The sequence below is a fragment of the Primulina huaijiensis genome, chromosome 15, assembly GCF_012295235.1.
Source record: "Primulina huaijiensis isolate GDHJ02 chromosome 15, ASM1229523v2, whole genome shotgun sequence".
Taxonomy (NCBI): Eukaryota; Viridiplantae; Streptophyta; class Magnoliopsida; order Lamiales; family Gesneriaceae; genus Primulina; species Primulina huaijiensis.
In genome coordinates this window covers 15,986,029-16,013,910 of record NC_133320.1, presented here as the reverse complement: position 1 = coordinate 16,013,910, position 27,882 = coordinate 15,986,029, and the positions used below count along the sequence as shown (strand labels likewise).

Here is a 27,882-nt window from a genome sequence, read left to right as displayed (position 1 = left end):
TTTGGATTTTAGGAATGCTAAACACTTAAATTGGGATATGTAGAATCTTAAGTTATCTTGATTACAATAAGTTAAGGACTAACATTTCCAGGATAGGGAAATTACGCTAACTTTTGGGATAACAAATAGATAATTACTGAAGGATCGGTTCGGGCACCTGCGAAGGTGCTTCAAACACAATATTCTCCATGACCTTCAATAGCTCATGTTCTAAGAATATAAACACCGATGAATTAAATCGAGTTGGTGTTAAACCAAGTGGATAATACTCGAAGTAATCATTCGTTAAGAAAGCTGACTAATTTGAAAGAAATCTAACTTGTGTAAACTGATTAACTGAAATAAGGGGAATCAGTTCTTGCATATATCAGTTCAGTTATGGTGAGAACTGAACTGATAACTGCTTGAATTTATCAAATCAGTTTCAACTACTCCTACGTCACCCCTTCTACCACCTTGGATAGGATACAATAGAAGACTTTGATTTATACAACATCTTGTACAAACCCACTCAGCTTAGGACTTACCCTACTGCCTAACTGAACTCCTAGTCTAAATTGAAGACAGCATCTTCCAGCCAACACTTGTTTAACATCTATGTGTTAAAAACTACATACACAAGTTTAATGTCTTTGTGCAAGACTCACTCAGCTATTCAATAAGCTTAACTATCTGTATATATGAGTGATTGTGTGTACGTGTGTGTGAGAACTGATATGAATAAAACACGAAAGTATTTTCACACATTGAGAGGAAAATGCTCCTAAACTGAGCTGTTAACACTTTAAGGTGTTCTCTCAAATCTGGGCTGACTTTTTTTGTAAGCAGATATGAGTTGAGCGTGCCCTTCTTCTTCTCTCTTATTTTTACGCACACGTGTGTATTTCCACACTATTTGATTATTTTGTTGATGGTCTAGATCTTGTATTTATAGTGGCAATGTATGACCGTACACCAAGACTCATCAAATATGTTAGTTGCAATTTGAATCCGTTCCTCGAAATGTGACTGTACTTTCCGATAGTCATTCTGAAACATTTTGGCTTTAAGCTCTGCTGTAACGTCCATTATTATCCTTTGACTGGACAAGATTTTTCCATAATGTGCACAGCTGGATTCTATTGAATAAGCTTGTCGTGTTCTGCAAACTGATTGATTCCTAACTTATGTTCTAAACTGGTCAGTTGAACTGATCTTGAACTGGTTTGGTGAAATCAGTTGGCTCATCAGGTGAACTGATTTCGCTACTTCAGTTGAACTGGTCAGCTGAGCTCTTCATCAGTTGAGCTCTTCATTAGCTGGCCGGGCTTCTGAAGGTCTTCTGCTGAACTGCCTGTCAGCTGGACAAACAGTTGAACTGTTATTTGATATATCAGTTGTAACTGATTCAGTTTGGGCAATCAGTTGGTGCTTTTAGTTTGCGTCTCGATAGCTTCAGTTTTGGCTTGATAACTGATCAGTTCGAATCCTGATCAGTTCGAATTTCTGCGCACTTAGGTAAATCATTAAAAACAAAATAACAAGTTTTGTTAACATCAAAATCAAGATTTTGAACATGAAATGTTCCAATAATCTCCCCCTTTTTGATGATTACAAAACTTGAGCAATTAAAGTGAATTTTAAAAAAAATTAAATTTTTTTAAAATATAACTGATTCTCCCCCTTTGTGAGAATCAAAAAAATTTAAAACAATTAAAAGGAATTTTTCAGTTCGAGGGATAAGAAAGCTCCGCCCTCAAGAACTGAATTACAAACAAATTAAAAACGAGTTTAAAACATTTTTCAGTTCGAGGGATAAATTTAAAGAAAATTCCTTCCCAAAAATTGAATTAAAAACTCCCCCTTCAAAATATAATTATTTACGTGTTTTAATGAAGTTTTAGCATCTTTTAACATTCAAGCAGTTTAGGCAACACATTAACAGAAAAATCAGTTCATTTACATTCAAACCAACTGGATAAACATGATGTTTATTTAATCAAACAAGAATGGCCTCACTTGTTTGAAACTGTCACAAATTATTTCATGTACTCTGACTTTCCTATGTACTATCAGTGGTAGTTGTGTGACTAGTTTGTATATAAGATGTGTTGTGTGTTTCGATTTCGAGGACGAAATCTTTTGTTAGAGGGGGAGAAATGTAATGACCCGATTTAATTATATGTTATTTGGCGATAATTAAGAATAATTATTTTAAATTGAGGAATTTAAAATAATTAAGTCAAATAATTAAATCGTGTGTTGAAATATGTATTAGAAAATATCGGTTCATAGACGATATTAAAATACGTATTTAAATTTTATAGCACACGAGAGTTGAAATAAAATAGATCGGGTCAAATTTCGAACCCCGAAAAGATAAAAGATAAAAAAACACACACACACACATATATATATATATATATATATATTATAATACACTCTCTCTCACACACTACACCATAAACATGCACGAATCCCTACACTTTTCCCGTAACTTTCTGTAAAAAGCTTCATTCCACCGCCGCCTCTTTGATCGTCGATTGTGGCCGCACCGTTCGCCGAAAAATTCAAATAAATATATGGTTGGAAAGCTCTCGACGAGAGCTACGTTTTGGTACCCATATTGAAGCGTTTCTCGACATTTTTCAACAAACCCTTCGGAAAACGCCGCCGGTTTCACCGCGGAAATCGCCGTCTTCCGCCTCTCAAAAGTAAAAATTGATTGAAGAGTTTTGTTCCTTATCTCATAAGCTTTCTTTTGATACCACTTTTGCAAATTTTCGAGAACGACACGTCGGCTCTGATTGTGTGCGTGATTTCCGGTCATCTTCTCCGGCGAGTTTGCCACCTGTTGCCGGTTAACCTTGGTTTAGGCTCGAGTTTAGTCACTGTTAGTGGACGTACAAGCTGTATCGGTGCTAATTGTTGTCTATGTGAATTTAATTTAATTTCGACTCAAATATTGTATCATTACTAATTAATTATTGGGTTATTATTGTAGGTTCCGGAATTGTACGAGTTGGAGGTATAATCTGGTGAACCTAAAATTTATCGCAGTCGCTTAAATATTGGTTTAGCGTCCTTCAAAGCTAAAAAGAATATTTTGCGACGATAAAATAGAAATGATTGATTTTAGGCATTTTAATCGAATATTGGAATTTTAGGAATTTAAAATGTCTAAATAGTTGAATTTAAATGGTTGTGGAATTTTATATGATAATAAGACCATTTAAATTAATATTCAGGTGAATTGTCTGAGTTGGCATTTCCAGGACTTTCTTGAGGATTTAAGTTACCGGTAAATTAGTTGAGGTACGTAGAGATCAGTTATTTCCACGATGTCTGACAGAGGCATCTGATGATCCTGTGTATGATTTATGTGCTATTTGTTGATTTATGTGATATTATATGCTGACTCGCATATTATCAGTTGGTAATTGATGTGCAAAATAAAATAAAATATTTCTTTTGTTCACACACATTTTATTTTAGTTAGACACATCAATACCACTGAACATATCATATTGAGCCTATCTGTTATTGAGATCCAGTTATATTTCGGTTGAGATCCGTTATATATATGATATGATATGGTGTTCTGGAGATGTTTGGCTACCTTGATTCGGTCCGGCTTAGGTAGTTGCTGGCTTCGAGGCTGGGCCATATCCCAGGCACGGTCCGCTGAGTCGTGGACCAGCTCGAGCATATATGTATGATTGTTGATATCGATCATTTGATTCCTGATATCCTGATATCTTGCACCTATACATGCATTGCATTCATGCATGGCATCATTGCATTTCTATGTCATATATCGTGGTTTTTTGATGTCTCGTACTGGGGTTTCTGACCCCCGAAAGGGGGCTGTCGTGTCTTTTGTGTGTGGACATGACAGGTGGTACAGGTGGTTCGACCTCAGGTGCTCGAGAGGAAGCCTCAGGAAGTACCAGAGCTCCTTGATAGTGAGCTCGGTTGTATTTAGGTACTGCGTGGTGTTGCTGTCTCCCAGATATTGTATGTATATATTTGGAGGATTGTATTATGTTATTATCGAGCTTGTCGGCTCTATGATATTTTGGGTTTGTATATGTTATGGTTGTGTCTGGCTGGCACATGTTTATGCTGTTGTGTTTATTGAGGGCATATATTGTGTATTTTGAGTATTTGATTTTCTGGTATGTCCTATTTATGAGAAGGTCATGCCGAAATTTTTATAGGCCCACACGCAAAATTTTAACTCACTTTTCCGCTGTTTACTGATTAATCATGATTGCAAGTTAATAAATCGTTATTAGGATAACGGGCCCTCACAGGATCCACTAATGTTCAGACTTGGTTTGAATACATAGAGTCCATTCCAGACTGCATGGCTTCAAGCCATTTGGATGAATCGGTATTAGATATCGCTTTTTTGAAGTTCATTGGATCACATCCATCACAAGGCTCATAATGACTTTGTTCATGAAGAAACATCTATCTAGCAGGTGGTCTAATAATCCTATCAGACCTTCTAAGTGCGTGTACTTCGACTACTGACTATTGGAGATTAGGTTCAACTTTTTACTATTGAGGGAGTATCTTGAATTTTTTCAAATTCTATTATCTCACCTTTTCTTTCTAATAGAAATTCCTTATCTAGAAATGTGACATTTCTTGAAACAAATATTTTTTCTTCCTTGGGATGATAGAAATAATATCCAACAGAATTCTTTGGATATCCTACAAAGTAGCACAAAATGGATTGACTATCGAGTTTTTCTCTAACTTTCTACTTTACGTAAGCAGGATATCTCCAAATTCTCAAGTAAGAAATTTTCAAGTAAGAATATTTAGGAATTTTTTACATCCATATCTCATATGGTGTTTTATCAAATATTTTTGTATGGACATTATTCAACAAAAATGCCATAGTTTCAAGCGCAAATAAGCAAAACGATGTAGGCAATTCAGTGAATCTCATCATAGATCAAACCATGTCCATCAAAGTTCGATTATGACGTTCAGAAACACCATTCAATTATGGTGTTGCTGGTGGAGTCTACTGTAAGAGAATTTCATTCTCTTTCAGATAATCAAAGAATTCAGTACTAAAGTATTCTGCAACTTGATCAGATCGAAGTGTCTTTATACTCTTTTTTATTTATTTTTCTACTTCTGATCTGAATTATTTGAACTTTTCAAATGAAAAGACATACACATATCTCGAAAAATCATCAGTAAACGTAATGAAGTAGGATTGCTCATATTTTGTGCTAACACTTAGCGGGCTACAAACGTCTGTGTGGATCAGATCCAGTAGATCATGTGCACGTTCCACATATCCATTAAAAGTAGTCTTGGTTATTTTTCTTTTCAGACAGGATTCACAAGTAGGTAGAAAATTTATGTCTGAAAAGTCAAACATGCATTCTTCTACTAGTTTGTGCATCATTCTTTCGGAAATATGACCTAGTCTAGAGCGCCATATTTGTGCGGGATTTGGATCATCTAATTTTCTTTTGTTTGTTGTTTTCATACGTGTTTGGATATTGTTCAATGGAATATCTTTTATTTTAAGTTATAGAGATTGTTCATTAATTCGTCGGTTTCTATCAAACATTCATTCTTGTAAATATTGTAAATACCTTTAGCAAAAACATAAGAATAATCATCCATATCAAGCATAGAAATAGAAATAACATTTTTAACCGGGTGCATATTGGATTCGATAGCTATGTGATACATTCATGATATATTTATAGTGTCATCGCATGCACAACTAGAGAACCCTTGTCCCTAAAATACATCTTACACTTTGACTCGAGATTTCATGCACTACTATTTCGTTAGATTACAGAGAATATCCACACACATAGGTGAGCGATGAATTCTCGACTACAATGAACTGGCTCGTACACATGTCACAATTGCACCCAACATCACCACCTTGTGACCCTCGCGGAGTTGGTAATTGAGTCGAAGCACAATCCTAGTATGTAGAGTTTCAGTGTTGTCCCGAGTCGTAAGGACTAATGATGTGCAATCATAACCACAAACTTTTCTTCTCGATAAATGATAACCACTTGGAAAGTCCAATGGAGGGTTGTTTGGTACAATCATCATATGATTACCGATCTGCATGATTGGACATCTCTATGCCCTTACCATGAAACACGGTACACAATATCACAGATGCTAGTCTCAAGCTCAAGTGGCATTTATCCCTGTTTTTAGGCTGCTGAATCGAATAAGAATGAATTTAAAATATACAGTGTTTACAAATGAGTTTCAAGATCAAATTACGATTCATTTGTATTAAAGTATAATCAAGATCTTTATCTATGTCGATTGCATAAGTATACAGATAAAGTAAAACGAAACCATGAAATGTAAATTATATTAAAATAAATACAATCAATTACAACTGAATCAATAAATTATTTAGTCAATCGTAGGGGTGCTTATCGGTTCTAGGGTTTCGGTTCCGGTTCTTAGATAAATCTTGGAACCAATCCAATCTTGGACCGGTTCGATGAATTTTAGACCGGTTCCGGTTCGGTTTGGACCGGTTCCGAGTTCCTTGTCCGAATATTATTATTTTTAATATATAATTACTTTTATTAATGAACATTTTTTTATTTAGTATTTTGAGTTGAAACATAACTTAATAATCATAAAAATAAAATAATTGAAAGATTGATTTTACAATTGAAAATCTAAAATTCATCACGATTTATTAAAATATATTTTGAATATTCCGGATCTTCATCGGAACTTGAGCTTTGAACTTCATCGATTGCTCAAGCAGTCCTATTCTTTTTTTCGGCTGCAAACCAATCTTGTAGGCATGTTAGCATGGAAAGTGTTTCTGGCTTTAAATTTGTTCTTTGTTCACCAATGATCCTTCCACATACTGAAAATACTGATTCGGAAGCAACACTTAAACTTTGAATGGGTAGGACATCGCTTGCAATTGCAGCTAACACTGGATAAAGTTTAGAATTTGCTTTCCACCAATCAAGAACATCGAAATTATCTGTAGTCTCAATATATTGGCTTAGATAAATTTGAATTTCATTGTAACTAGTTGTTGTCACCGATTTTTCATTGAACTTTTGTCGTTTCAAATTTTGAAAGAAGTTCAGTGCTCCACTTTTGTTTTTATATGTCGGCATCTCCTTCGGCTGCACACTCGGTTCATCACATTGTTCACTAGCATACAAATCAAACAATTCTTGAAGAAATGCATGATTGATTTCTTTTGATCGTCAACATTTTTCCGAAGAAATTTAGCATAATATTCAAAAAAACACGTCTAATCCTCCTTATTTTGAGTAGGATCAAGTAATATTGGTAAACCATGCACAATTAGGATATTTTCACAATATTTTAAAATTTTGTTTTTCATATTTGAAACAAAATCACGCATAACAGAATTATCACGATATTCAATAAATTTATAGAACATATTGAAAAGCAAAGGTAGAAACATGGTTGAAGTATGGTAGTTAATGCCAGAAAATTTCTCGATTGCTTCTTTAAAAATTTCTAACAAAGAAACACATTTACTCAAAATATTTCAATCATCGTCAGTTAACATTAAATATTTTACCGCAATATTATTGTAATATGGAGTAACTAAATCTTGAAAACGTAATAAAGTATGAAGCAAGTGATATAAAGAATTTCATCTAGTTTCAACAGGAAGAGGAAATTTTTTAAATTTAATTCCGTTTGATTTGACTAGTGTTTTTCAGTCACGTCTATATCTTCTTACACGTAATAATTTCTCACATAATTTGAATTTTTCTATTACAGTAGACATATGCTCATCACATGCACATTTAACACATAAATTGATAATATGACATGCGCATCTAACATGAAGCAAATTACTATCTAAAATTGGTTTTAGTGAATCTTTAAGATATTTAATTTCAAGAGTATTGGCACTCGCATTATCTAACTTGATCGACATTATTTTATTTTGTATGTCATAAATCTTAACAACATTTAAAACATATCTTGCTATAGTGTAAGCGTTGTGTGACAATACTAAATAATCTAGCGCTAAAATTCTTTTTTGCATAATCCAAGTTTCGTCAATCCAATGACATGTAACAACAAGATAAGATTCATATTTTAAATTAGTCCAAATATCAGTTTTCAAACTAACTCTACAAGAAATATTTGAAAGATGCGATTTTAATGTTTCTTTATATTCTTTATAAATATCAAAACAATATTTTTTAAGTGTGTGCCTAGAAATATTGTAAAAACCAAGTTGAATAGTACTAGTAAATTCAACAAAACCTTCTTGTTCAGCTATGATAAGAGGTTGACAACATTTGGTAACAAACTTTACGATGGTTTTTTGAGAAATTTCTTTTGTAATTGTGAAAGCTTTACCACTTGAAGGACTAATTTGTTGTTGTGTTGATTCTATACCGAATGGTTGTAGCGTATCAGGGTTAAGTTTATGTACTTTAACTAAAAGTTTTTTCAAAGTGTCGGTACCACCAGAACCACTATCCGTTTTGTAAGAATATCTCATTTTGCAAATTTTACATACGACAAAAGAGTTATTCGTACCTTGTTGTTCAATATCGAAGTGATCCCAAACTTTGCTTCGCTTTGAACGGGCTGTAATCGTGCTCGTTGACATTATGTGACGATGGCGTCCCTACATCTTTGTTGGGGAGTTCCATGGCTTCTTCATCCTCGTGGTCAGGTTCGACTTCATCAAAGCCGGGGATGTAGCCAAAATGTTCACCAAAGTCAGAAGCGTATTCGCCTCCACCACCACCACGGTTTGAAGATAATGTCATTGAAATTCGAATTATTTATATGACTAAATTGCGAAATAGTAAATAATAACAATAAAAAAATATTGATTATAGATAAAATTATAACAAAATTATTGAATATATTTGGAGAAATTATAGCAAAGAAAGATATTGATTGTAGAGAAATGTAAAGTTGAGAGAAAATTGATATGTGAAATATAAAAAATAACATGTATTTATAGGTGATTTTTGGTGGTAAAAAAATATATATTTACAATAATGCTCCCAAAATTGGGGGCCAAATTGCCAAATTAAAACATGCAGATTTCAGTAGCCGTTCAACATCTGCTAAAATCTGCAGCCTTTGGGCCAACGGCTGAAAAAATTAAAACATGCAGATTTCAGTAGCCTTTCAACATCTACTGAAATCTGCAGCCCTTGGCCCAACGGCTGCAACATGCTGGACCAGTTCAACCTACCAAACAATGAATTGTACACGGTTTCGGGTTCGGTTTATCCTTATCAGATCCAGTTCCAAGCTTAACATACCGATTCCGGGTCGGTTTCGGTTCGAACCGGTCTATTAAGTATGCCTAGCCAATCGTTTGGCTTACAGGGCATCTACTCTAATAAAAAATAGATTGTGTCATGGTATAATTTATAATACCATAACCATATATTTCATGTTATTATCACTCATATCATTCTTTTAATACAGTGGGATCTATCTAAATAACCCACATAAGTGAGACTCTAACCCAATCTCTCATATCATTTTTAAGTATAATTGTTATTTTAAAAAAAACTGTAGAACCCGTAAATTAGACTACGTATAAGCCATGCATAATTCCTAGTATTTAAATTAAAATGATTTTATTGCATGAGTATTTAAATTCTTTTCTTTAAATTTATTTATTTAGTTCATGCAGTAGTTTAATTACTACCTTTTCAGTTAAATAAGAGAGGCCAGACTGGAGTTGGAATAAAGAGATAAATTTTAATATTTGGAAAACATTCTTAGAATTTATTTAAGATAAATAATAAATTAATTTATTGTAAAAGAAAGTTTAGGGAATTAATTAATTAATTAGAGATAAGTAGTAAATAAATTCTTTTAGGTTCAATAATTTAATTAAAAGCCTAAAATAAAATATGTGACCAATTGAGACAAGTTAATCTAGGCTTATTTTATTTAAGAAATTGTAACTTAACATGGTAGTAATTTAATTTAAAGAATTATCCATGCATGCAAGATAATGGTATTCCTTAATTAATTTATTTATTCACTAAAATATTTAATGGGTAAATCAAACTCTAAAGAATTAAAATACAAGATTTAAGAAATATTTTCCCTCCATTTTTATTTAAAATTTCTGTCACCCCTATGAGATTTAATTAATTTGTCAACTCTCTTTTTTTTTTTAATCTTTCATTGGTCCTTTCCTTATCCAATTTTTGGGAGATAAATCCCTCAACTTTAATCCTCAATAATTAAACAATTAAGCAATATTCTCCCTTATTTTGCAAGCTCAAAATCGGCCCTCCTTTAGTTTTGAAAGATTATTTTTAGTTGGACAATTTATTTCTTAATTATCTTTCCCTTAATCTTTTCAAGGTAGATATTCTCCCCACTTTTAAATCTCTACCAAATAATTTATTTAAGCTATTTTCTCCCTTGTTACTAGATCCAAAAATCGACCAAGTGCACCCTCAATTATCCTTCAAAAAATTTTTTTGATATCATATTATTTCCTTATCTCTCAAATTCAAAGATAGCAAGATTGATTCCCTTCCATTTATCTTGCAACCTCCCATTTATCTCCCTAGACTCCCTCCCCACCATCATCACCGAAATTCAGAGCATATTGAGAGAAAAAAAAAACTTGAGGTGCTAGGGAGGAAATCGAGTAGAAAACAAGAAACAAAAGAAGAATACTCCGTCTCCTCCGAGCCGCGTCGTTGCTCGTTTGTTTTTCCTTTCAAAAACAAAATATCCAGGCATGCATATACCATCCCTTGCTCCTCAATCAAGTCGTATTTACAATTTTTACAAACCATCATGTATGCATGAATCATGAAAACCGAAACAATGTCAAGAATTTTCGAAAAAAAAAGTGTGCAGAATTTCGGCTCTTCACTTGTGCACCTCACGGGTTTGGCTTGTTTCGGATGTTTCAGGTGTTGGCTCGACCCTAGGCTCCCAAGGCTGAATCTAAACATGTACTAGGACATGTTAGGACCATGTTTGTCCATTCGTTCAATCCCACACACGCTAGAAACTCGCATGTGACAGCAACACCCTAAATGTGTCCCATTGAGTCTCGATTTTTATGGTTGCTGTCAAGGGAGAAAGTTCTTGATCTTGGCTGCCCTAGGGGCCTATGGCCATTGTTGGAACACTTCCCTATCATGTCTCAGACGTGACCAAGTCGCCCTTTTGAGGCTTGGTCCATGGTGGAATCGGTTTTTAAATCAAAAGAAACAAGAAAAGCCCCTCTCCATCGGCCCTTCATTTTATAGCAAGTGTAGTTCGATTTTTGTGGTGTGGTGTGAATCTTGGTTGGCCCCGGGCCCATAGCTGATAAGTGCATTATGTGCACTTAAATTATCCTTATAATTCAGTTAGATTGTTAGTTTTCTTGGGCAGAATTATGCGTTTTTGTTAGTTTTGGTGTGATCGCAGGAATCTAGGTAAGACGACGCATGGGCATGAAAAGGAACGAAAAAAATGGCGCTGAGAGGAAGATTTTGAGCAAGAGCACACCTTTGGAGGCAGTAAGACCCGTGCATATGCGCGAGTTGGAGGCTCGCATATGCGCGCAATATGCAAGAAAAGGCCAGAGAACACCGCGCATATGCGCGAGAGAAAAATTCATGAGGTTCAAAAACAGAAGACTTCGCGCATATGCGCGGAGCAAGGGCGCGCATGTTCGCGGAAGAGAGCAGGTCTGACCAACACAACAGAAGGACCCGCGCATATGCGCGAGTTTTGGTCGCGCATATGCGCGAGGCGCAATTTCTCAGAATTAAATAGGTTTCGGCATGGGTTTAGAGGGCATTCGGAAATTTTAACACATAGCCGACATAACAGAGAAAAAAGAGCGAACAAGTGGGATCCAACGGAGGACGGAACGCAAAGAAAGGAGATCGAAGACGCTAAGTCCAGACATAGAGACGCGCTTTCATCTTTTGTCAACACGTTTCTAATTCAGTTCTTTACTTTTATGCTTTTAATGATCATAAACAGGTTTTGTATTGATTTGAATTCGAGTATGAATTAATTTTAACTTCTAGAGATTGACGTAGTCGATGTCGAACCTATGTTGTTGACGTTTTGAATTTTCAGTTAATTAATTCATCGTGTTTATTTGTGATTTCTTGTTCTTAATGCTTTTGAATGACTGGCCATAATTCGATTGAGTAAATAATTGATATCTAACACTCGACAGAGGGGATTGAGATTAGGACAGAGGTGATTGCATCGTCAGATATTTATAACGAGCAAAAGATGTATAATTTTGGTGAATCAATGAAAAGAACCTAGGTTGCATTTATTACGTGTTACATGATTTTGAATAGACATAGTAAAATCAGTAATAGGTAATACATTTCTATTTATCACTTGAAAAAGGGAATAGGAAAATTGCGAGTTCTTGGTTAGTAAACATGATACAATTTGATTAATTGTTAGTCAATTTTAATTTAGCATAGGGGAGACTCGACGAAATCATATCCCTAGACTGCTTTACTCGCTGAAACTGGACTGTGTGCATAAGATTTTCATAATTCATTGTTTTCTCTGAATTGATTTTAAACTCACTCCTTGATTTTCTAAATAAAGTTGAGCTATGTCAATTATGATACTTGATATACAGTTTTAAATAATTACTCCTTGTGGGATCGATATTTGTAATTAAACCAGTACTAAAACTTGACACCGTACACTTGCGGTAGTGAAAATACGCAACAAGATTTTGGCGCCGTTGCCGGGGAGTAAACTATTTAATTTCATATTAATATCGTTACTAATTAGTCTTGACTTTAATTTAGATTTTATTTTATTTATTTATCTTGTTAATTTATAATCTTCTCTGTTTTGCAGTGCATGCGAAAATATCAAAATCCCGACTTGCTGATTTTTGATCCGGAAATCGAAAGAACTGCCAGGCGATTAAGGAAGGCAAGGAGAGAGGAAATTAAAGCAATGGCTGAAAACAGAGAAAATCAAAATGAACTCCCAAGACTGGTGCCAATCCGAGAACATTTCCGCCCTGTCATTAATGCTCACTACTCTGGAATAGCTCGCGGAACCATTGCTGCTAACAACTTCGAGCTAAAGCCCGCACTCATTAACATGGTTCAACAGAACCCATTTGGAGGAGCAGCCACTGTAGATCCCTATCTTCACCTCAGAACTTTTCTAGAGATCACGGACACGGTAAAAATTAACTATGTTTCTGATGAAATTATTCGATTGTGCTTGTTTCCGTTTTCTCTCAGGGATCAGGCAAGGAGTTTGCTCAATCTCTACCTTTGGGGAGTATTACTACATGGGCATATTTGGTTATGAAATTCTTGTCAAAGTATTTTCCTCCTGCCAAGTCCGCTCAGCTGAAAATAGAGATCACCAATTTCAGGCAGAGGGAACTCGAAGTGTTATATGAAGCTTGGGAGCGATACAAGGAATTGCTGAGGAAGTGTCCGAATCATGGATATGCAGATTGGGTACAAATCGAGTTATTTTACAATGGGTTGGATGGGCCAACTAGAGGGAACGTAGATGCAGCCGCCAGAGGTACTATTTTTTCTAAGACACTTGATGAGGCTTATGAACTGCTTGAACAGATGACCATTAACAGTCATCAGTGGCCAAGTGAGAGATCTGGATCAAGGAAACCTGCTGGATTGTATGCCATAGACCCGATCACATCACTTACTGCACAGGTTTCGGCACGAACAGCACAGATTGCAGCGATGAACAAGCCAGGCCAATCTACGTCTGATGCAGCATTGGTGACTGCTGAGGAAGAGCCAGTTGTGGAGGAAGCTCAGTACATCAATAACAATAGTGGCTATGGAGGTTATCGAGGTAATCCTCCCACTAATACATATCATCCAGGTTTGAGGAATCACGAGAATTTCTCCTATGCAAACAACAAGAACGTATTGAACCCTCCGCCGAGGTTCAACACACAACAGGGTGAATGAAAGCCATCTTTTGAGGATCTGGTTGGGACGTTTGTGACTGAGTCTAGGAAAAGAATGGCTAGAACCAAGTCTCTGGATAACATGGAGACACACATGGGCAATATGGGTACCACGATGAAATCTTTGGAAACACAGATTGGGCAATTGGCCAATGCTTTGAAAGATCAGAACAGAGGACAGTTTCCCAGCAATACGGAAGTGAATCCTAGGGAGCAATGCAAAGCTGTCACATTGAGGAGTGGCAAGAAAATTGGAATCCCAGACTCGGCTGAAGAGAGTGTAGAGACTCTTGTTGAGGAAGATGATGGAAAGGGTGTAAGTGTTAGAGAAGAGAAAGTAGAGGAACCCAAGAAAGTGCGTGAACAGCAACCTTTGCCAAAGGTGAATCTCCCATATCCACAGAGGTTTAAGAAGAATGGGTTGGATGATCAGTTTGCGAAGTTCTTGGAAATCTTCAAGAAAATACACATCAACATCCCATTTGCCGATGCATTGGAGCAAATGCCCAATTATGCTAAGTTCATTAAGGATGTGATGTCCAAGAAGAGGAAACTTCAAGAATTTGAAACCGTGAAGCTAACCAAAGAGTGCAGTGCCATACTCCAAAGGAAACTACCGCAAAAACTCAAAGATCCAGGGAGTTTTACTATTCCTTGTGTTATTGGTGGTTCTAGAGTAAATAGAGCTTTATGTGATTTAGGTGCCAGTATTAATTTAATGCCTTTTTCTATTTATAGGACCTTGGAGATTGGTGAGGTGAAACCTAGCACTATTACTCTGCAGCTGGCGGACAGATCACTTTAATATCCACGAGGAATAGTGGAGGATGTGCTGGTAAAGGTAGACAAGTTCATGTTTCCTGCTGATTTTGTCATTTTAGACATGGAAGAAGACCAGGAGACACCCCTTATCTTTGGAAGGCCATTCTTGGCCACCGGAAAAGCTTTAATTGATGTGAACAAGGGCGAGCTCACATTGAGAGTAGGTGGAGAGGAAGTCATGTTCAACATCTACAACACCATCAAAGGACCAAATGAGGTAAGTACTTGTAATAGTATTGATATAATTGATTCATGTGTATCCCATGTTGGTGCAAGTAGGATGACGAAAGACTCTTTAGAGAGATGCTTGTTGGAATCAGCTTCTACAGTGGATGAAGTGGACTCGGATGTGCGAGAGGAGTTAATTGCTTTCAATACATTGCCTAAAGTAAAGATTGATGCTCAACATGAAGAGTTACGTGAAGATGCAAATAAAGAGGTACCAAAAGCGTCCCCTGAGTTGAAGGATTTACCGAGTCACTTGTGCTATGCATTCCTAGATGAGAGTTCATCTTATCCTGTAATTATATCTTCTGCTCTTACTATTGATGAAAAATATAGGTTGTTGAGGGTGTTGCGAGAATTTAAATCTGCTTTGGGATGAACAATTTCTGATATAAAGGGGATTAGCCCTACCGTTTGTATGCATAAAATCTTGATGCAGGATTCCTATTCCCCCTATGTTGATCATCAGAGGAGGCTTAATCCAGCTATGAAGGAGGTTGTGAGAGCTGAGGTATTAAAATTGTTAAATGCTGGTGTTATTTATGCTATATCTGACTGTTCTTGGGTTTCACCAGTACAAGTAGTGCCTAAGCAGGGGGGTATAACTGTGGTGAGAAATGAGAATAACGAATTGATTTCAACTCGCCCAGTGACTGGTTGGCGAGTGTGTATAGACTACAGGAAATTGAATGATGCGACTAGGAAAGATCACTTCCCTCTTCCCTTTACTGACCAGATGCTTGATAGAGTAGGTGGTTATCATTATTATTGCTTTCTAGATGGTTATTCAGGTTATAATCAAATTGTCATAGCACCGGAGGATCAAGAGAAGACTACCTTCACTTGTCCCTACGGTACATTTGCCTTCAGGAGCATGCCATTTGGTCTTTGCAACGCACCTGCCACTTTTCAGAGGTGTATGATGGCCATATTCTCTGACATGGTCGAGGAAATAATGGAGGTTTTCATGGATGATATATCTGTCTTCGGTTCATCATTTGATCATTGTTTGCAGAATTTGACGCTTGTTTTGCAGAGATGTCGGGAGAAGAATTTAGTGCTGAATTGGGAAAAATGTCACTTCATGGTCCAAGAAGGTATTGTACTTGGGCATAAGATTTCGGCTAGAGGAATAGAAGTGGACAGAGCCAAAGTTGTGGCAATTGAAAATCTCCCACCGCTGAAGAATGTGAAAGGGATCAGAAGTTTCTTGAGACATGCCGGGTTCTATCGTCGTTATATTAAAGATTTCTCTAAAATTACTAGACCTTTATGTAATTTGTTAGAGAAAGATTCTACATTTATTTTTGACGATGATTGTTTGCAGGCTTTTAACAGGATATAGACAGCACTGGTTTCTGCACCCATCATGATAGTGCCTGACTGGAAGGAGCCATTTGAGCTCATGTGTGATGCCAGTGACTATGCTGTGGGAGCAGCATTGGGACAAAGACGAGATAAGATGTTCAAGGCCATCTACTATGCAAGTCGTACACTTAATGCAGCCCAACAGGATTACACAACTACTGAGAAAGAGATGCTAGCCGTGGTGTTTGCATTCGATAAGTTCAGAACATATCTCATTGGCACCAAGGTAACTGTTTTTACTGAGCATGCAGCTCTTCGTTACTTGTTTGCCAAAAAGGATGCAAAGCCCAGGTTGATACGATGGATACTCCTACTTCAAGAATTTGACTTTGAGGTCAAAGACAAGAAAGGTTGTGAAAGTCAGGTAGCAGATCACTTGTCACGTCTGGAGCTGGAACAAAGAACTGAATGTGGAGTGATCAACGAGTCGTTCCCAGACGAACAACTCTTCAAGGTAACTGTTACACATCCCTGGTGTGCAGATATAGCTAATTTTCTTGCTGCAGGTGAATTACCATCAGATTTAACCTATCACCAAAAGAAGAAATTTCTTCATGATACAAAGTTTTATCTGTGGGATGATCCTTTCTTGTTCAAGAGATGCGCTGATCAGATAATTCGATGATGCGTAGCAGAGGAAGAAGCAGGTGCGATTCTTGAACAGTGTCATTCCTCACCCTACGGTGGACATTTTGGAGCATCTAGAACGGCATCTAAGGTATTACAGTCAGGTTTATATTGGCCTAATCTATTTAAAGACAGTTATACTTTAGTCAAGTCATTTGATAAATGCCAAAGAGTTGGCAATATTTCGAGAAGTCACGAGTTACCACTAACAAACATTTTGGAGGTGGAACTTTTTGATGTCTGGGGTATTGACTTTATGGGTCCATTCCCATCCTCGTTTGGTCAATCTTACATTTTACTTGCTGTTGATTATGTGTCCAAATGGGTGGAAGCGATCGCCACCAGTACTAATGATGCTCGAGTAGTTGTTAAGTTTGTCCACAGAAACATCTTCACAAGATTTGGAACACCTAGAGCCATAATCAGTGATGAAGGTACGCATTTCTGTAACAAAATTTTTACCTCACTGTTGGCTAAGTATGATGTGAAGCACAGGGTGACACTGGCATACCACCCGCAATCTAATGGGCAAGCAGAAATATCCAACCGAGAGATCAAGCATATTTTAGAAAAAAACAGTGAAGACAAACCGGAAGGATTGGGCGATTAAGCTAGATGATGCTCTGTGGGCGTACAGGACTGCATACAAGACACCTATCGGGATGTCACCGTACAGGTTGGTCTTTGGGAAAGCTTGCCATCTACCTTTGGAACTAGAGCACAGAGCTTTTTGTGCTGTGAAAAAGCTTAATTTTGATATGGGAGCATCTGGTGAGCAACTACTGTTGCAGTTGAATGAGATGGAGGAATTCAGGAATGATGCATACGAGAATGCAAAGATATACAAGGAGAAAACCAAGAGATGGCACGACAAGCAGATTCTTCGACGAGACTTCGAACCAGGACAACAGGTGTTATTGTTAAATTCTCGACTGAGGTTGTTTCCTGGTAAGTTAAAATCACGATGGTCTGGACCATTCACAGTGGAAACAGTGTATCCCTATGGTGCTATTGAACTGAAGTGCAACAATGGTCAAACATTTAAAGTAAATGGTCAGAGGGTCAAGCATTATTTTGGCAATGAAGTGAGGCACATGGAAAACCTTCTCCTGGGAGAACCAAAGTAGACAAGAGAAATTCAGGCTGATGACGTTAAACCAAGCGCTGTGTGGGAGGCAACCCACATTTATTTATTTTTTTAGCATTCGTGTTGTTTTTATTATCTTATTTTAATTTCTTAGTTATTAATTTCAAATTTCTCTGTTCAAGTTTTAATTTTAGTTTTTATGTTTGCTGGTGATTATATTAATAAAAAAAAATTTCAAAAAACTGATGGACAGAACGTTCCGTGCATATGCGCCTCTCGATGCGCGCACATGCGCGAGATGACAAGCAGCCCCACTCGGATGGGCAGAGGACTTGGCGCACATGCGCCACTTCGGGCGCGCATATGCGCGCAACATGCATTGGCAACAGATTTGGGCAAAGGACTTGGCGCACATGCGCCATTTCGGGCGCACATATGCGCGCAACATGCATTGGCAACAAATTTGGGCAGAGACTTGCGCGCATATGCGCCGGCTTATGATGCGCATATGCGCGCGACCAGATTTTAAAAAAAAAAAAAGAGGCGAACCCTCATTCTGAAAATCACACAGCCTCCTCCCAACCGAAAACCACAGACCGCCGCCACTCCTCTCTACAAACCGATGGCCACCGCTCCTCTCTACAAGCCGTCGACCGCAGCTCCAACCACACTCCTAGTTCCGGTCATCTTCTAACTCAAGTAAGGACTTTCCCCAGATTTCGTTAAAATTTTCAGAATTATTCGAAATTGGTTCAAGCAACTTGGGGAATTTTTCGATATTGTGCATCGGGTATTTCTCTTTGCTCTGGGTAATTTTGTGCTTGGGTTGTATATTGTATTGCTAACCGGAGTAGTTGGTGGGTGAGATTATATCTGCTACGCACGTTGGTGTGCTTATCTGTGATCTGTGAGTTTCAATTGTTGAATTTATTGTTGGGTGTGCTCTTTGAGTATTTGATTGATATGGCGCCGAAAAAGAAATCGAAGAAGGGTGCCTCTTCCTCCGCAAGTTTTTATTCGCACCGATTTTGGAATGAGGAAGCCCAGAAAATTTATGAGACCTCTATGACTCGGTCCATCATCCCGGAGAGGGGATTTAATTTATCGATTCCACGTGGTGTGATTGTGAATGAACTGGAACGAAGGCAATGGGTTGAATTTGCCCATCCTCCTCTAGATGCTGTGATATCAGTTGTGCGGGAGTTCTATGCTAATATGCGGATACGCCACGACGAGTCAAAAGTATTGGTAAGAGTTAAACTTGTATCTTTTGACTCTCAAACGATAAACATGATCTATCAGATGCCTAGCCTTGACCAAGACGAATACAATGCATTTCTCGAAGATGGTGTTGATTATACAGAGGTCATTCAGAACGTCTGCTCCGAAAGCGCCGCCTGGAAAATGAGCTCGACCGGTCCTATTTCTTTGAAAAAATCAGACATGGACCCTAATGCAAGCGCTTGGACATCCTTTGTGTTGGCCAGGATTCTCCCATCCTCGCACTACCATGACGTAACCAAAGACAAAGTTGCACTTGTCTTTGCTATTTTGATGGGCAAATCTGTTGACTTGGGGAAAATCATTTTTGGTTTGATTATGAGAGCCGGCACAGGGTTAGCCACAGTCGCGCTTCCATGCCCTCACATTGTTACCGTGCTCTGCCGACAGGCCGGTGTGACATGGTCATCTGACGAGCAGGTTCTTAAGCCGAAGGCGCCCATAGTTGCCTTCTTTGGAGCGACCTCTTATGTTCACCACGAGTATCCAGCTGAGGAGGAACCCCCACAACCACAGCTTCCACCACCACCACCACCGGCAGCAGGCAGAGAGCGCAGGGGAGACAGATTTTGACAGCTAGAAAACGAGATGCAGCAGCAACGGAGGTCACTAGTTGAGCAGCGCCAGGTGCTGGATTCACTTCAGTTCCGCACCGACCATTTTATGGGATACATGATGGACTTCACTGCCGTGCTTGCTCAGCGGTTTCCACCTATCGGTCTCGAGGATCCCATGTTTCCCCAGCGACCAGCATGGCCACCACAGTACCCTGGAGCTCCTTACCAGGCCCCACCCTAGGACATGGATGAAGATGATGACGATGGTGACGGCGAGCACTGACGCTCGTCGTGGGAGGTATGATTGTCACACTCTTTCTTGTTTATACATTGAGGACAATGCATACTTTACGCTTGGGGGGTAATTTGGTTTGATATTTAGATGTTTTAATTTTGATGTTTTAGCGGTGGTTAATGTTGATTTCAAAAAATAAAAATAAAAAAAAAAATTTAGTCTTTATGTCCATTTTTAGTTGTTACATTGTTTTAGAGTCGTGGAATCAAGGTAATAACCAAACAATGACGAGAGTGACCTGAAACACATGTTGTCCCCTGATTACGAATCTAAATGCATTCTATTTTTACTTAACCGTTTGCACACTCATTCACGATTGCTATGATTGTTGATACATCCGATGTCAAGAGAGTGTTCATGTGATTTTGTGATTTTGAATGTATGAATGGACTCCAAAACCTACATGTGATTACTTGGTGTTGAGTTACGTGTTCACTAACACAAAAATGATCCAGGCAGTCTTTGAATTATTTTGGGCTTGTTTTTTTTTTCCTTGAATAATTTGTCAATTGTTAGCCCTTTGAGCCTAAATGAGAACGAGATGTGTGATTTGTTTTGTTGGAACACCCGAAAACATGATCTATCTGTGTTTGTTGGTTGGTAAATTGAAAGTAGTCTAGAACTTGGTTTGGCACGCTTCGAGGCAAGATACGGGTAGTGTGCGACTTAGGGATGATTTAGGCGATTTTTGGAACGTTTGAGCCTTTCAAGCCTACCCATAACATCGTGATAGACTCTAGCTTCCCATGTTTGAGCTTAATAAAAAAAAATCGAATGGAGTGTGCCAAGGCACATAAGAGCCCCCATTCGTATCATTTCTGAACCCCCACGTCAACTACCAAATTTTGAGCATATACACTAGTACCTACCGAAAATTGAGAGAAAACGAATCTTGTTATCACTACGAAAGTTTTTATCCCTGATGCGTGTATAAGAAAATCTTGTGAAAAAAAAAAGAAAAGGAAGGAACAAGTGAATAAAGAATAAAGCAGTATGACGTGTTGATATGAAAATGAAGAAACAATGGTAAAGATGTTGTGATAATCCAAGGGGAGGTGAAACATGAGAAATGGGAGATAGGCGTTAAAGAAATAAATTGATTTGTTTCTCTCACTATTGATTCTCTATCTTCATTTGTAGCCATTAGCCGTAGCCTAACGTTACAAGCTTAAAAGACCTATTAACCGAGTCACATGTACCCAATATACTAGTGGAGAAGAGTTACCAAAGTTAAGCCTATGGACACTTGAAAAATGCCGTCAAGAGACATAGAATTCGATTGTGTACATGTGCGCATCTCATGATGATGGACTGTGTTTAGTTAATTATTGTCCTCATATTGCTATTTTGGTGAGCCAAAAATTACCCTATAAGTCCTGTTGATTTGTGAAGGTGAATGTGTGCCTCAATGGTTTTGTTAATTGCATGTGTGTCGAGGAGTCCAGAATTTTATGAGATAAAAAAGATTATGAATTTATCTTAGCATTTGGTTAGGGTAAACGAGAATAGCAAAACACACACGCACGTGAGCTGTGAGTGATGTGGCATGTGTTTGATTAAATATGATGGGGACTGCAAACTCTGAGGCTAGTGGTTATCCTTTTATTCCAACATTCTTGTTCATTCAGTTAATTTCTTTAGGATGTGTTGAGTCTAGTCTAGTTAATGTTTTATTTTATTTTGCTCGGGACTAGCAAAACTTTAAGTTTTGGGGGATTTGATAAGTGCATTTTGTGCACTTAAATTATCCTTATAATTCAGTTAGATTGTTAGTTTTCTTGGGCAGAATTATGCGTTTTTGTTAGTTTTGGTGTGATCGCATGAATCTAGGTAAGACGACACATGGGCATGAAAAAGAACGAAAAAAATGGCGCTGAGAGGAAGATTTTGTGCAAGAGCCCACCTTTGGAAGCAATAAGACCCGCGCATATGCGCGAGTTGGAGGCTCGCATATGCGCGCAATATGCAAGAAAAGGCAAGAGAACACCGCGCATATGCGCCGGACGAGGCGCGCATATGCGCGAGAGAAGAAATTCCTGACGTTCAAAACAGAAGACTCCGCGCATATGCGCGGAGCAAGGGCGCGCATGTGCGCGCAAGAGAGCAGGTCTGCCCAACACAACAGAAGGACCCGCGCATATGCGCGAGTCTTGGTCGAGCATATGCGCGCGGCGCGATTTCTCAGAATTAAATAGGTTTCAGCGTGGGTTTAGAGGGCATTCGGAAATTTTAACACATAGCCGACATAACAGAGAAAAAAGAGCGAACAAGTGGGATCCAACGGAGGACGGAACGCAAAGAAAGGAGATCGAAGACGCTAAGTCCAGACACGGAGACGCTTTCATCTTTCGTCAACACGTTTCTAATTCGGTTCTTTACTTTTATGCTTTTAATGCTCATAAACAAGTTTTGTATTGATTTAAATTCGAGTATGAATTAATTTTAACTTCTAGAGATTGACGTAGTCGATGTCGAACCTATGTTGTTGACGTTTTGAATTTTCAGTTAATTAATTCATCGTTTTTATTTGTGATTTCTTGTTCTTAAAGCTTTTTAATTACTGGCCATAATTCGATTGATTAAATAATTGATATCTAACACTCGACAGAGGGGATTGAGATTAGGACAGGGGGAATTGCATCGTCAGATATTTATAACGTGCAAAAGACGTATAATTTTGGTGAATCCATGAAAAGAACCTAGGTTGCATTTATTACGTGTTACGTGATTTTGAATAGACATAGTAAAATCAGTAAAATGTAATACATTTATATTTATCACTTAAAAAAAGGGAATAGGAAAATTGCGAGTTCTTGGTTAGTAAACATGATACAATTTGATTAATTGTTAGTCAATTTTAATTTAGCATAGGGGAGACTCGACGAAATCATATCTCTAGACTGCTTTACTCGCTGAAACTCGACTGTGTGCATAAGATCTTCATAATTCATTGTTTTCTCTGAATTGATTTTAAACTCACTCCTTGATTTTCTAAATAAAGTTGAGCTATGTCAATTATGGTACTTGATATACAGTTTTAAATAATTACTCCTCGTTGGATCGATATTTGTACTTAAACCAGTACTAAAACTTGACACCGTACACTTGCGGTAGTGAAAATACGCAACAAGCCACGGTTCATACCATACCTCTTGATGTCTAGATCGTGCCATGGTCAATCAAATGGCCACTGGAACGACACGGGACAGCAAAGGAAGCATTATACCCACGCACGCAAGGGTGCCTCTCGGGTGGACTTTTCGGTTGGTTTCGGGTGTGGTTCGCATTGTGGCTGGCCTTGGGCCCTTAGCCATGGTTCCAACCTTTCCTTAGGATGTTGGTAACAGGTTCTGGTCTGTGGTTCAAGCCCCAATGGATGTTAGTCCTGAAAACGACACAAGAAATCAAAGGCACAGCTGCTGTAATTTTTGACAGCAAGCGTGCAGCGGTTCAGAGGCGAGTTCCAGGTTCTTGGTTGGCTTTTAGCCTATGGCCTTGGACGGGACAGTGCCTCATCAAGTTAGGAAGGTCATGTTTTTGGCTGTTCATGATTCGGATCATTTTAGAGGTCGTACGAGAAATTACGGTACAATGTACCAAAGTGACTCTCGAAATAGCGTTTCACGTTTTTGGCCTCCATTCACTAAATTTCGAGTACTGTAAATTTAGGAGCATTATTTCATCATTTTTTAAGAGTATTTTAATCATGACTAAACGTTGGTTCGATGTCGTTTCGGGTTGGCTCGGAGTCATGATTAAATACTAGGTCAGTGGGCGTAATTGTCTCGTTTTTGGATTCAATTACAAAGTTTGGTCAAGTAAATCATTTGCATATTTTTCATGACATCATTTGCATATTTTTCATTTTTGAGATTTATGTGATATTGCTTGGGCCCACTTCGCTGTTATTATTACTTAACCCGGTGGTCACTTACCGGTTCAGTTCAGTTCATCCCGGTGGCTACTTACCGGTCGCACCCAGTATACTGTGGCATTAGTCTGATCAGATGTACATTATTTCACCTGGTCGTCAGTTACCGGTCAGTTCAGTTCAGTTCAGTGCAGTTCAGGGGGCCACTAGCGTATAACATAATCTCAACAGAAAATTATTACACATTATTTTATGACAGGGCTCTACGGAGCAAACATTTCACTTACTACATTCAGTTCAGTTCAGTTCAGTTATGCGCGTAATATTAATTATTCATGATGCGATTTTCAGTTCAGTTATGCACGTATTACATTTACTCATGACATGATATTTTCACTTTGCATGCGGTTTTATTATTATTACTCGTTATTTACGATATATACATGCTGAGTCTTTAGACTCACTAGACTTGATTGTTGTAGGTACTGATGATGTCGGAACCGAGGGCGGGGACCAGTGAGCTAGCTTGGGTCGGCAGTAGTGGAACCCGAGGACCTCATGTTTTTAGCATTTACTATTTTTAGGCTCAAACATTTTTCTCGTTGTTGGATTATTTTAAATTATTATTTTGCAAACAAACATTTACTTCCGCTGCTATTTTGAACATCAAACTTTATTTTTATCAGTTTATTTATGAAAGAGGCATTTTAATTAATGAAAAATAAAATTTTTCAATTTTTGCCGTAAATTTTCAAAGACGAGTTTAGAAGCCTCTACAAAAACCCTTTTGTGAGACAGTCTCACAAGTCAATTTTGTGATATGGTCTCCTATGTGGATCACCAATGAAAATTATTACATTTTATGTCAAAAATATTACTTATTATTATAAATATGGGCATGGTTAACCTGTCTCACGGATAAAAATCCGTGAGACCGTCTCACAAGAGATCTACTATAATGTTAGTTAGGGAAAAATGCAATTTTGGTCCTGTAACTTGGCCTGTTTTTTATCTTAGTCTTGTAACTTGTCAATGTTTGGTTTAATCTTGTAACATGGATTTTTTTATTTTGGTTTTTTTTGGGCCAAAAGTGCTCTTTCGAATATTGTTTATCTGACATCAATATTCTTCTGCATACCTTTTGCAACGAGAATAAACTCATATTACACCCATCAAAATAAATCTAAACAAAAACAAGAAAAAATACAAAAAGACGCCCATATATATATATGGCTAACTGATCAGTTCCCTAAGTTACATTCTCTAAGGAGGGCGATGCCATAATATCGATTATTATATCCCACCGCATCAATGCCAAATCAAATCAAATCAAATTTCGGAATTTCTTAACCATTTCAAATTCAAATCACAACAGTGCCTTCAAAAATATTTTTTTCAAACATGCTTTTAAATATCATTTAGTAAATCGAAGGAATAACATATGCCGATCGAATTTCAAGAAACACACATAATTTATTTTTGTGCAAACGTGGACATGTTTATGAAGAACAAGTATGTCAATATATATCAAATAGTAAACTTATGAAGTGCAAGTGTACATAAAAGTATAGTAAAAACGAACTTACGAAGAATTATATATAGCAAAAGCTCAGTTACCGAACAAAATAAGTGTGCAAAACTTTGTCGAATATACACATATATAAGCACACTTACAAAGAACAAATATGCTAAAATTTATATGTACAAAAACTCACTTACGAAGAATTATATATAGCAAAAGCCCACTTACATTGGTTCAAATGTACGATTCGAACATAACTGATACTTGGGTAAAACTTGGGTCGAAAAAAGGCAGCACTTGGACAGCACTACAATGACCAAATGCCGCTTCTCCTCTTTGCTTGAAGTGGTCGAGACTTATGAGTGATTTTGGAGAATTTTTGGTGTGGTTTTACACTAAACCAAAACCTCTATTTATAGGTCTCCAAAGGTAAGGTGAATGGTCTCTCCATTTATTGTCATTTTTCTTACCTTAAATGTCATTATTCATAGTCATTAACCTCCTCTTATTGACATCTATTCATGACCATTAACCTCATATTAAAAACACTTATTTATGGTCATTAACCTCCTCTTAATTATCATTATTTTGCTCTTAATATAGATAGTTTGATGACTGATTTATTGTGGTTTAAATCAGTCATTAAAATGGTGATAAATGGTCAATATTGAGGGGAAATGATTATTCAAATTTTCAAGATTATGATTGAATGGAACTCGAAAATGTTGTGCCAAAATGAGCTCAAATTTCCTATGACATATACAAGTCTTCCCATTGCAAGATTTTGGGTCTTCACATATATAAGGTAGAATCGGTTCAAAATAAGCAATATTTGATAGATCAATTGGTTTTGAATGAAAAAAAGAGTCAAAACCAAAAAAAAAAAAAATTCAAATTAGTGGATGAAAACCAAGCATTTACAAAGTGTAAAAGTAAAACATAAGAATTAGTTCACTTGGGCCTAAATACGGTATTTTAAGCTTGTGAAGCTTCTTTACTCTAAACTCAAAGCTCGAGCTTGAGCACACATTTAAGAGGTTTAACAAATTCGATTTATTTAATTATGTTTAAATTCTAATATGATTAACGATGTTTCATATTTAAATTTAAACTACACAAAATTGGAAGTAGCATGTTATACATAAATATATATTTGGTGAGAAGAATGGGCCACAACTTGTGGATCTCTCCTGATAACACTGAATTAAACCCACAACACTCCGACCGATTTAAATACAGAACCCAATTTTCTATTCATGTATTTTATAATGGACTACTATTAAGGTTCGTTACTAAGCACACAAAAATTAAATCTAGGCCCACATAGTCCCAAACCCAGAAGACCCTTTCGAAAACTATAAATATAGCTCATTTTCTCACATTTGAAATGTATGCATGCTCTCACTTTTACTACTAAAACTCTCTTTTAAGTGTTGGATCTCGGTTTTCTTGTGTCCAAACGCAGCGGAAGTTTTAAAAATTTTATTTTATTTTGACAATCAAAATATATTTGTTTGAGCACTTGTATGATTTTATGAATAAACATTCATAGGACGTTAGAATTTTATACTTTTGGTGATTAAATCACTTGGCTCCAACTAATCTGGTATTGACGGATCTAGCTCTTGATGAATCCCTACGAAAGATCTTCAAAAACTCCTTTCTTTATTCTTCTAATCAGTTCAACGACTAGATGATTTGTTCTTCTTCTAATTTGCACTAGAAAAATTAGAAGAAGTTTTGCGTAGGAGATCAAATATAGAGAGACGGCTCAAACCAAAATACCCTTGGTATGGCCGAAATTATTGAGAGGAAATATGGAGGAATTTTCGAAAATTGGTATCAAGTGGAGGCTAGGTTATGGCTTGTTTATTCCTATTTATAATTAAGTCATGACTTAATAATCATAATTAACACTAATAGGTTTGATTAATTAATTGGGCTAGTCTAACTAGTTTAATTAATTAATCAAAGTCCATTAAGTTATTTAGTATGTTGGACTTGTACTCCTACAAGCCCATTAAACATTTTTCCTACCAATTTTAATTTAATATTTAATAAACTCGACTTTTGAGCTTAATAAATTAAATCGATTATAAATTCAATATTTGAATTTATTATTTAAATTATAAATTCAACTCTTTGAATTTATCACCTCCAAAAATTTAATATTTACTAAACTCAACTTTTGAGTTTAATAAATTAAATTTTCAAATTTTATAAATTCAACTCCTTGAATTCATTTTCCCAAAATTTATTTATCATAAATTCAA

At 37.0% G+C, this 27,882-nt stretch overlaps 2 protein-coding genes and 1 non-coding gene across 3 annotated transcripts in view; 2 read left to right on the top strand and 1 right to left on the bottom strand.

Annotated features, from left to right (window-relative positions):
• The first annotated feature begins 2,470 nt into the window (after nucleotides 1-2,470).
• The window catches only part of LOC140958715 (uncharacterized), a 67,347-nt gene continuing 41,935 nt past the window's right edge, over nucleotides 2,471-27,882 (top strand). Inside the window, exons 1-3 of the mRNA XM_073416277.1 lie at nucleotides 2,471-2,897; nucleotides 2,984-3,007; nucleotides 3,228-3,294. The gene's annotated coding sequence lies outside the window, so the exon portion shown is untranslated. The remainder of the gene's footprint in view (nucleotides 2,898-2,983; nucleotides 3,008-3,227; nucleotides 3,295-27,882) is intronic.
• LOC140960633 (small nucleolar RNA R71) lies at nucleotides 13,356-13,462 on the bottom strand. Its single transcript, XR_012172232.1, has one exon. It is a non-coding gene; the product is annotated as a small nucleolar RNA R71 (small nucleolar RNA).
• LOC140959342 (uncharacterized) lies at nucleotides 14,010-14,759 on the top strand. The gene has a single exon (XM_073417198.1). It carries the CDS (start codon nucleotides 14,010-14,012, stop codon nucleotides 14,757-14,759), a length of 750 nt encoding a protein of 249 aa, XP_073273299.1.